The sequence below is a fragment of the Artemia sp. Qi Xiang Cuo genome, chromosome 13 (assembly GCF_049724085.1).
Source record: "Artemia sp. Qi Xiang Cuo chromosome 13, ASM4972408v1, whole genome shotgun sequence".
In the NCBI taxonomy this organism is placed as follows: Eukaryota; Metazoa; Arthropoda; class Branchiopoda; order Anostraca; family Artemiidae; genus Artemia; species Artemia sp. Qi Xiang Cuo.
Window position 1 is genome coordinate 60678495 of NC_142806.1, and position 11813 is coordinate 60690307.

The window sequence follows — 11813 nt, forward strand, 5'->3', positions numbered from 1 at the left end:
CCTGGCGCCCGGACTATCATATAATCTACCAAGCATACAACTACCCCAAATTAGTATCAATAAATAAATGAAACTCAAAACGAACAGAAATTAAAATAAATATTAGAGTCAAACTCAAAACGAGCATAAATTAACATGAGTAGGGTTCAAAACCCCTATGCTTTCTAAAAGCCAGAATATAATTTGTACTTTACTGAAAAAAAAATTCAAATGAGTTTACTGAAAAAAAAACGAGCATTGTCAATTTAATATACATATGCCGATATTTATTCCCTAAAATCTTAATTAATGAAAGAATTGTTTTCAGTAAAGCGCCAATGACGCAGTAGGTTTTAGGCTTCTGCAGTGAGGCGATACCCAAATTTTTGTTTGTAGTTATTCTTAGTCGAGACAAACATGATTTGCATATTCAATTTAAGTTTCACTCGTTTTAAAAATAGTTTATTCATTTACATTAATATATATTGTATGTTTGTTCGCATTGATTTTTTATTTAATTTATGTTTGTTTTAAGTTTCATTTATACTTTAATAACAAAACATTTTTTTTTGTTTTAAGATTGATTTTCTTATTCAATCTAAGCATTACTCGCTTTAAGATCTATTTACTCATTTATTTTATTACTTGTTGTATGCTTTTTGCTATGATTGTTTATTTAATTTCTGTTCGTTTTGGGTTTCATTTATTCTTTAATAGTAATTTCTGGTCGTTTTGAGTTTGAATTTTAACAGGTATTTGTATCTCCTGAGCTTAAGTTTAAAATGGCCTTTACTTTTCTTTGAAAAAGTTATTTTTCGGAAAGTTTTTTTTAATTAATCATTACAAAAGGCGATTGCACGTTTGATGATAAAATAATGATACAAGCTTGCCGGAGAACTGGATAGCCATTTAACAAGAAATGAAAAAAGGAACGGGTGTTGCAAATAAATTAAAAGCGTGAATATTTCGGAACTTACTATATTGACACTTAAAAAAAAAAAAAAGAATTTTCGGGGGTGGGGGGGGGCCGCTCCCCCCCCCCACCCTGGAGACGCTTCTGGCTCTGTCTGCGCTGCCATCTATGCAAATGGCATTTTCGCATGAGGTCACTTATCCAGTTCAAATGAAAAAAGAAGGATTTATAAAAGTAGATATGCATTCTTCTGACTTCGGGATTATTTGCAGAACATTTCAAGTTTTCAGCTTGAATAGTTTAGCTGCAAATTACGAGCTGCATATGATTATGTAGGAATGATTGAAGTATTCGAGAATTAAAAAAAAAGTTCTTTTAAGTGTCACTAAAAAAAATACACTAATGGAATCGGTGTAAAGTAGCCAAAGCAATGTCATTAAGAACAGCTGATTTGTTGTATCTTTTTCTGCAGAAAGGGCTGAAGAACGTCCACGTTTCCTAGATTCTGCATTCTCAATTTTGAATGCTGCAAAAAATAAAAGAAAAAGGTCTATTTTTCTTAGAAGAAACTCTTTCCCGATTCTTATCACAACGCAAGTAGGTTTTCTGTTTGGATCCCCCTTGTTTTGTATTATATTTCTGAAAAAAAAACATCTGCTTTCCTATATTGTATAAAAAAAACTATTTGTATCCATCTGGTTTTAATCGATTTGCATTATAAAAAAAAAAAAAAAAAAAAAAAAAAAAAAAAAAAAAAAAAATGGAGCTGATGTTTGGTTTGTAAGAAACGCTGTTTTTTAAAATCTGCGTTTAGCTTTAATGTCTAAAATATAATCACCGAACAATAAAGAGGCTACAATGTTATAAATTAAGGGGAAATTATATCCTAGTATGCTTTGATATTATGCTAGATTACACTAGTAACATAGTAGAAAGCCCGCTTGTCCTGTACTGGTGCAGCTCGGTTATTGGTGCAGCCCACAGAATGAACCTGTATTGGTGCAGCCCACAGAATGAACCCACCTGTAGCAGCACACTGCTGGGCTTGGAATATGATGCAAATGAGGAGATTATGAGAAAACGTCTCCACATTAATCGAAACAAGAAGAATAAAAAGCAGACAGACAGCATTGCATGATTTTTGTTGCCTTGCTCCGCTCAGTCTCTTAGCTAAAGTCGGCAGCTTGGGCATTCGCCATCCCATCACATCATTCCGACTTGAATTGCTGAATTTTTGGGGGGATTTCAAAGTTGGATTTGCACACCCAGAAAAAAACTCACACTGGGATGATGCTTTGATTTTTTTTTTTTTTTTTTTTTTACATTTCACTCAATACATAACGGGCTGTAAAGTAACTTCTTATTCATAAGTAACTTCATAGTAGACTTGAACTGCTGGATTTTTGGGGGGATTTCAACGTTAAATTTGCACACCCAGAAAAAAACTCACACTGGGATGATGCTTTTATTTAATTATTTTTTTTTTTTTTGGTACATTTCACTCAGTACATAACGGGATGTAAAGTAACTTCTTATTCCCCACACTTTTAAAATGCTATTCTCTTCTATCGTTATGATTCAATCAATTAAAAACTCACGTTCAAGGCTACTACACTCAAGAAATTTCAGGTCACTGGTCGACAAACGTCTAGCTCATCGTCGTTATGATCGTCTTTATTCATCTTTATACTTTTATCACTTTATACTTTAATCACTTTATACTTTTTATACTTTATACTTTTATCGTCTTTATACTTTTATCACTTTATACTTTAATCACTTTATACTTTTTATGCTTTATACTTTTATCTTCTTTATACTTTTATCACTTTATACTTTTATCTTCTTTATACTTTTATCACTTTATACTTTAATCACTCTATTCTTTTTATACTTTGTACTTTTATCGTCTTTATACTTTTATCGTCTTTATACTTTTATCACTTTATACTTTAATTACTTTATACTTTTTATACTTCATACTTTTATCGTCTTTATACTTTTATCACTTTATAATTAAATCACTTTATACTTTTTATACTTTATACTTTTATCGTCTCCGTCCCAGGACAGCAGTGGAAATCCGTCAGCGCACCTCAACGTGGTGTAGGGGTGTAACACTATCGAACTTCACGCCGAGCGAGATAGTGGCTAATGCGCTCCGGGTGTTCCAATTCGTTGGTTGGTCAGTGGGCTAGTAACCCGCCACCGTAAAAACTGATTACTCAAGAAACAGCAACAGATAGCCTCGGATTCACTTCTTCTTCTTCTGTGATGACGACTAATGCACGCCCCTGGACAGGATTCTTGAAAACGGCCGAGTGTTTTCGTATTGGATACTGGAATGTTAGAACAGTTAATCAAGAAACACAGCCTAGAAAACACAACAGTGTTATGAGAACCCTTGATAAGTTCCGTATTGACATTGCTGGACTTTCTGAGACCAGGCTTACTGGTTTTGGGACTTTGAAAAATGAGATTTACCACATCTTGTATTCCGGACTTGAGACTAGAAAAGAAGCAGGTGTCCCAATGGCACTAAGTAATCGGGCCAAAAAATGCCTAGTGGACTGGGAACCAATTAGTGAGCGGATTCTTCGTGCCTGTTTCGCCACTTCACAGGCCAAATTGACAGTTATTGTAGCGTACGCTCCAACGAATGACGCCTGTGATCAAACCAAAGGCGACTTTTATCGTGTGTTATCGAATGTTGTTGCAAAAACGCATCGTCATGATGTTGTGACTGTGTGTGGGGACTTTAGCGCTAAAGTTGGAGGTGATGCTTCTTTTGCCCCAACTATCCTCGGTAAACATGGACTGGGGGAAATTAATGACAATGTTGTCCGACTAATCGATTTTTGCGCTACTCATGAACTTATCGTCGGCGCAACATGGTTTCCACATAATCAGATTCACAAGTATACTTGGAACTCGCCTGATGGTGTAACACGGAATGAAATAGACCATATCCTAATTGCGAGGCGCAGGCGACGATGTCTAGAGGATGTTAGAACCTTCCGAGGTGCCGACTGCTATTCCGATCACCCACTTGCTGTTGCCAAGTTCAAGCTGAAACTAAAAACTGTGACAAAGCCCCAGCGGCCAGTGAAAACCTTCAATTTGAGGAAATTGCAGGACCCGAACGTATTGCAAAAGTATACTACAGCTTTGTCAAACAAGTTTTCCCTTCTAAGGGGACGAAGTGTCGCTTGATAGTCAGTGGGAAAAAATTGCAGAAACCGTGAAAGAGGTCTTACAAGAAGTTGTGGTCTACAACAGGAAGAAGAAGAGCAGTGGATATCTGAAAGTAGTTGGGATATTATTGATCAAAGGGCAAAACTCAAAATCCTCGTAGATAAGTATGACCATAGCACGACTTGTTCTAGAGAATATATAGACAACCTGAAAGCGCAGTACAAGCGTCTCCATAAGCAAGTCAAAGCAGCAACCAGGGATGATAAGAGGATGTACCTCGAGACTATGGCCGAACAGGCTGAGGCAGCCGCTAGACGCAGAGATAGCCGTACTGTGTATACCATAACGAAGCAGTTAGCGGTTATTTCAAAGGCGTCGTCGACCCAAGTTGAAAGCAAAGAAGGCATCCTATTAACCCAGACTGATGACATACTCCGACACTGGAAGGAGCATTTTAGCGAGGTACTCAATCAGATGCCTCCCACAACTACTTTAAATATCCCTGAAGAACCACTGTTCGATCTCGGAATATGTTCCTGACCTCTCATGATTAGTGAAGTCAAGGAGGCCCTAAAAACTTTGAAAAACTAAAAGGCTGCAGGCAATGATGGCATATCACCAGAATTACTGAAGTACGGTAGAAGCGCCCTAGCCGAACCCATATTTGAACTTCTTTCCCGTGTTTGGGATGAAGAAAAAGTCCCTAGTGAACGGTTGAAGGCAGTAATTGTAAAACTCTTCAAAAAAGGACAAAAGACTAAGTGTGATAATTGGAGAGGTGTTGCTTTACAGTCTGTTGGCAGCAAAGTCCTGTGCCAAATAATTCTTAACAGGATTCAGAGTAAAGTGGAGAAAGTTCTGATAGATGAGCAGCACGGGTTCCATCAGAATAGATCATGTTGTGACCTGATATTTAGCCTGAGAGTCCTGCTGGATGAATCCAATGAATGGCAAGTTCAGCTACTTATAGTATTTATAGATTTTCTCAAAGCCTTCGACTCGATACACCGCGGAACCATATGGAAGATTTTAGTGCATTATGGAATTCCGACCAAAATTGTAAATATAATTAAATCGCTATATCATGATATCATGTGCGCAGTACAGACAGAGGGTGGCCTAACGGAGTGGTTTTCTGTTAAGTCAGGTGTAAGGCAGGGCTGCATTCTATCACCATTACTGTTTGCCATAGTGATATATTTTGTTCTCCGTGGATGTAGTTTTAGTGGCGGTCTACAATTAAATCCACTGAGAGAACTCAATGATGGTGATTTTTCTGACGATGTTGCACTTATTACCCACGACCCAGAAAATATGCAACGCAACATTAATGAACTCGGTCGTATGGCAAATGCTGTCGGACTCTCCATAAATGCTAACAAGACCAAATCAATGTCGAATGAAGTCATACCTGACTTAGCCGAAGGACTTTTGGTTAAAAACAAGGAAATTGAGGAAGTGAGAGAGTTCAAGTATCTCGGCAGCATTCTTACGCAAGATGCCAATTCCGAAAGAGAAATACTGTGCCAAATAGCATTGGCTGGGTCTGCTTTCAGGTAACTTAGAAATTTTTGGAGAAATAATAAATATTCCCAGAAGCTAAAGCTTAGAATTTATAATAGCAATGTGGTCTCCGTCCTTACGTACGGCTGCGAAACTTGGATCATCGCTGCTCAGCTAGAACGACGACTTCAGGCATTCGACAGCAAATGTCTAGGGTCTATCCTAAATATACATTGGACGGAAAGAATTCGAAAATGAAGAAATCTGTCGTACGCCAAATCATACCCCCATCTTTGATCTCATTAGACATTGGTAATGGATGTGTTGGGGGCATTTGGTGCGATTAAAGTATGGAAGGTTGCCGCACGACGCAAAATCTTGGAACCCCGCCGGTCTCTGTAAATCAGGGAGACCAAAAATGACCCTTGGCAGGTCGCTAAAGAAGGAGGCAAAGCTGGCGAGGTCCTCGTTGGAGGATCTATGGTTGAAGGCTTAGGACAGGTCGTCGTGGCGAACCACTGTTGCTGCCTTATGCGCCCCCAGGCGTAGGAGGACCTAAGTCTAAGTAAGTAATACTTTTATCATCGTCATTTATTCGTCTTATCCCTGCAAAATGGTTGGGTCTCTGAAAGATCAGATTTTTTGCACTATTTCAAATAAACAAAAAGGTTTTGCCAGAAAACAACTAACTTCTAATTGTTCGCCAAAATCTGACAAAAATAACTAGGCTCTAGAAAGTCTTAAATTGCTCACTGTTCTGTAAAGATGTAAGTAAACAAATATGACGATTGTTCAGTTTTTTATTGCAAAATGGGTCTATCAGTCTTAGAGCCAGTAACTTTAAAAGACACTTCAGCTTGACAATCAACGCAACTAAGACTTGGTGTTGGCTCTATACAAAGATATAGAAATATAACGGAAAGTGCTAATACTTATTTAGTTTCTCGTCCTGGTGATGAATCAGCTGCTTTTTTGGGTCTTTTCATGGATGGACAGATGATAGAGTATATATGAACAAGTGAAAATGACATCATTTTTATACACTAATTATACAATACACTATTATACAATAACTAGGCTCTAGAAAGTCTTAAATTGCTCACTGTTCTTTAAAGATGTAAGTAAACAAATGTGACTATTGTTCATTTTTTTATTGCAAAATGGGTCTATCAAGTCTTAGAGCCAGTAACTTTAAAAGAAACTTCAGCTTGACAATCAACGCAACTAAGACTTGGTGTTAGCTCTATACAAAGATATAGAAATATAACGGAAAGTGCTAATACTTATTTAGTTTCTCGTCCTGGTGATGAATCAGCTGCTTTTTTGGGTCTTTTCATGGATGGACAGATGATAGAGTATATATGAACAAGTGAAAATGACATCATTTTTATACACTAATTATACAATACACTATTATACAATAACTAGGCTCTAGAAAGTCTTAAATTGCTCACTGTTCTTTAAAGATGTAAGTTAACAAATGTGACTATTGTTCATTTTTTTATTGCAAAATGGGTCTATCAAGTCTTAGAGCCAGTAACTTTAAAAGACACTTCAGCTTGACAATCAACGCAACTAAGACTTGGTGTTGGCTCTATACAAAGATATAGAAATATAACGGAAAGTGCTAATACTTATTTAGTTTCTCGTCCTGGTGATGAATCAGCTGCTTTTTTGGGTCTTTTCATGGATGGACAGATGATAGAGTATATATGAACAAGTGAAAATGACATCATTTTTGTACACTCCGGAAAAAGGCTTATGCCATGTTTGCCTCTCACTCAGTCTATCTGTCTTGCCTTTTTTCCAATTAGCCATAGATTGATGGCAACTTGATTTTAATTCAAAGCAGATTACAATTATTGTAAGCAGATTTAGTAAACAGATCCAGTTGGGATGAGGCTTGTTTTCACTTTATATTTCTCTTTATTGTAGCTTTTCCGAAAAGCTTAGCTTGAGTCATAGCCTTTTTGCTTAAAAAATAAGAGGACAATTTTGGATGCTCTCTGTAAAGATAAATCTCCTCAAATTTTACATTATAACTTAATTTATCAATGGAATCAGTTCTCAAATATTAAAATTTTATCATTTTGGATAGTTCTCTAAATGACCTCTGAGTAATCAAGAATCGAAAGAGGTGCCATGTGTCCATATGTACAAAGCTTTGGGAGAGGTGCTTCGGCCATGGGGCTTTTATTTGGGCCTTTCTTTTACGCAAACTAAATTTTCTTGCATGAATCTGATCTCTGTAATATGCAACATCTCCACCTGTCTACTAAGCTGAATCTATGAAGCCTTAATTTGGGCCTTAATTTGGTGGTTTATTTGCTAAATATGCATCTACTCATTTGTACGAGATATTATTCAACCATGAAGAGTACAAATCCGGCAATTTTGAAGCTGCTTTAAAGAAGTCGTTCCTTAAATATAATGATAACATGAGAATTGATTTTGGACACATTCTTGAATGTGGGTGCACTATCTTTATCCTCATTAAGGGAAATAAATTAATTTTTTCTAATGGTGGTGACTCGCGTGCAGTGGCTAATGTAAATGGTAGAGATATCTTAATATCAGAAGCTCACAAGTCTGACATAGATGAAGAAAAAAGATACATTGAAAATGCAGGAGGCTGTGTAAGTTTTGGCAGAGTTAATGGAAAGTTGGCTGCTTCCAGAGCCTTAGGGGACTTCTCTATGGAGGACAAAAGGAACCTACCGCCACAAGAACAGATAGTAACAGGTAACCCTGGCATGGCAGTCTACGAAATTACAGAAGACTGGGAATTAGTTCTACTTGCCTCTGATGGAATTTTTGATGTTGTCAGCAGTCAGGAAGTCATATATTTTGTTCGATCTCTTATGGCCAACGGGATGCAGAAACCAGAAGGAAGTTGCGAAACCCTGTTGGATCATAATTCAGTTTACTGCCCCTCTCAGACCTCGGTTTGGGATCAGTTGTTTTTTTAGTTTATATTTATCTTTATATTACTTTTGTAGTACATTAATGGTACCGAATGGTTTTTTTTATTGTCATGTTCACTTGATTTTGGAAAACTTGCCTCAACTCCCCCCCGCCAGGATTTGATGAAATTATGCCACTAGTTATAATTGTTTGTTCTTACCCCATATTGATCCATACAAATTGCTTGTGGAAAAGTGAGGCCAGGAGAGGAGAAGGATTCAAGCATGGAGTAGCAAGAACCTCGAGCTATGACATATTTTTAAGTTCGAAACAGGGCATAATTGCGTGTCTCTTATTTTGTACTTTCAGAGCTAGATGGCAGACATCATTCAGTAGCCAATGCTTTGTTTAAGGGCTTGAAAACCCCAGAGGTGAAATTTATCTGTTTATTTCTGGGATATATCTTGCCCCTAGTGAAGAAACTCAATGTTGAGCTCAGTGAGGGATCCAGATGGGGGCGCACCCTCTAACGTAGTGGCAGATTTGGGGTTGGGACTTCTTGCTCTGCTTGACATTGGAACAATTTTTTTTTTTATTCATTTTTAAAAGTCGGGTTATGATGTTTTTAATTGCTAAGACTGTTTCTTTTTGCAAACAAGTTTAAAACAGTGTCAGTTAGTTAGTGTGATCTCTGTAAGATTTTACTGATGACGCATACTGCCTAAAAGTATTTGATTAAATTTAGATTTATCAAGAGAATCTGTCTGTGTTACCACAAAAGCCAACTGGGAGGCAGAAATCTTCATTTGTAATAACAAGGTGGGGAAATTTAAAATCCTAACTTCTTTAGGCTATCGAAATGATGTTTCAGAATTGTTTTGTCACAACGAGGCTGAAAAAGACTTAATATGTCAACTTCTTTTTACTGTAAAAATTTTTTTTCGAGTCTTTCTATGGCACAGAGGCGAAGAAATTGATATCATTACTTTTCTGGCGGTCATGAAATTTGGTTTGGTTTTTTTTACTAAGCGGGATGATTTTTACAACATTGCTGTTTTAGGGGATTTGTATAATAGAAAGTAAATGTATGAGAAGGGCAAAAATATTATTAATTTACGTTTTGGATTTTGTTGAGTAAATGGTGGCCATTATTTGTTTATTTTCATCTAATTAGAGCTCTGTGTAAAATAACATATCACCTCTTCTGTTCATTTCTCTTACTTAATGATTTATGGTAAAAGAATTTCTTTCTAAAAGAATTTGTTAATGCCTAATGCTAAAAGAATTTCATTTTTTTGTGCTCAGCAGACATATCAAGAGTTAAACGTTTGAATTGAATATCGGAAAGTCTCAAGATTAAGAAAAATAATTAGAAATCTACCACACCTTGAAACCCTGATAATTTAAATCACCAATCTATACCTACTAAATAGAAAAATAACAAACACATTTTTTTGTTAAGACTCATACACTTAGTTTGAAGTATATTCCTACATGCATCTTTATTAAAGTTTATATTTTTCTGACAATTTGGTGTTTATTCGAATATTGTAGAATGAATAAGAGGAAATACTTACAAAGAACTCTAGACTGAGTGGACTAGCCATCATAAAAGTTTACCAAAATATTGAAGTAGACATTGACCGTGTAATAAATAGATACGGCAGGAGTAGAAATAAAGAAATAGAGTTCTTCTTATAAAATTGTAAATTCTGTAATTTAAGAAAAATATATGAAACTTTAAAAAGTGGAAAGATACACTACGTTGTCATGAAAATTGAAATTTTGATTAGTAGATTGTAGAGATGTTGTTAAATTTGACACTGACTCTATTCAAACAAAAATAGTGATTAGTTAATTCTTTACTACCTATACTTAAAACCCTTGTTTTAAATACATACTATGTATTTCTATCTCTTAGTTCTATTTTTCTTGTTATACCCCTAAACAAACTAGTATTTAATGTTTAATACATATTTTACGAATATACAAGTTGCATCTTAACTCCTCATTTCCTACTCTTCATTACTATCACAATTACTAAGCGAAGAATTAAAGTAAGCTGACATGCTAAATGGTTTGACCTATATAAATACTCACAATGAATACATGGCCCCAAAAAAAGGTTTAAGACCATTTTTTTTTTTTTTTTTTTTTTTTTTTTTTTTTGACAATACAAAGCTTAACTCACTCGCTATAGCAGTCAAAAGTGCAAAGGCGAAGAATTATACAGAAAATAGCAAATATCAAATTGTTGTATAGATGGTGAACAGCTTTTTATTTTGTTTTTGTGGCGGGGTGGTTTTTGTAACTTACTATTTTTTGTATCAATTTTTTTAAATCATTTTAATTTCAACAGATTCAATAAAACTTTTACCTTGACCAGATTTTAGATTAAATCTACGACCATTTCTACTACCTACCAACGACGCATAATTGTCGAGGTTCCCTTTAAATTGCTGGTATTTCTTTGTTCACTAGTTTATTGAAGCAAAATATTATACGCCCCCCCTGATAAGAAAAAAACTGGATCCGCCCCTATGCCTATGCTTTCCCAAAGCCAGATGCCATCCCAAGGCCAGAACATAATTTGCATTTTACTGAAAAAAATACAAATAAATGTGAATTGTCAGTTTAATATACATACAATGATATTTAGTAATCAAAATGTTAATATTATTTGATTTATTAAAGTTATGAAACTTCCGTCTTCCTGGAGAAGCGCATCTTATTCGTAAGCTAATTCAAGCATTTGCAGAGCATTGGCATAAGTCGACTGGAGAGCCATTCGCGAGCAGCGATGCAGCGTTTACTCTAGCCTGCGCAGTTATCATTCTGAACACAGATCAACATAATAAAACTGCTAAGAAACACAATGTGCCCATGACGGAGATTGACTTCATACGAAATTTAAAAGGTGTCAATAGTGGTGACAACTTTGACCCAGAAATGCTTACTACTATTTACAATTCAATTAGGAGTGAAGAAATCGCTCCTAATTAAGCTCTCACTACCCTTTTTGCTTTTCTCTTGTTCACGGTTGTTATGAGATTGTATGTAAACCGCCGATAACGTAGTAGGTTTTCAGTAAAGCGCCAATGACGCATTAGGTTTTAGACTTTTACAGTGAGAGAAGGAGGCGATACCCAAACTCTTGTAGTGATTTTTGTTCGTTTCAAGCTTGATTTGCATATTCAATTTAGGTTTCACTCGTTTTAAGATTTATTTATTCATTTACATTAGTATCTATTGTATGTTTGTTTGCATTGATTGTTCATTTAATTTCTGTTCGTTTTGGGTTTCATTTACACTTCAATAT

The 11813-nt window shown here is 35.8% G+C and overlaps 1 protein-coding gene across 1 annotated transcript; it reads left to right on the forward strand.

The window, feature by feature from the left end:
- The first annotated feature begins 3166 nt into the window (after positions 1-3166).
- LOC148945502 (protein CFDP2-like) lies at positions 3167-4105 on the forward strand. The gene has a single exon (XM_089099063.1). It carries the CDS (start codon positions 3167-3169, stop codon positions 4103-4105), a length of 939 nt encoding a protein of 312 aa, XP_088955189.1.
- Positions 4106-11813: the final 7708 nt, after the last annotated feature.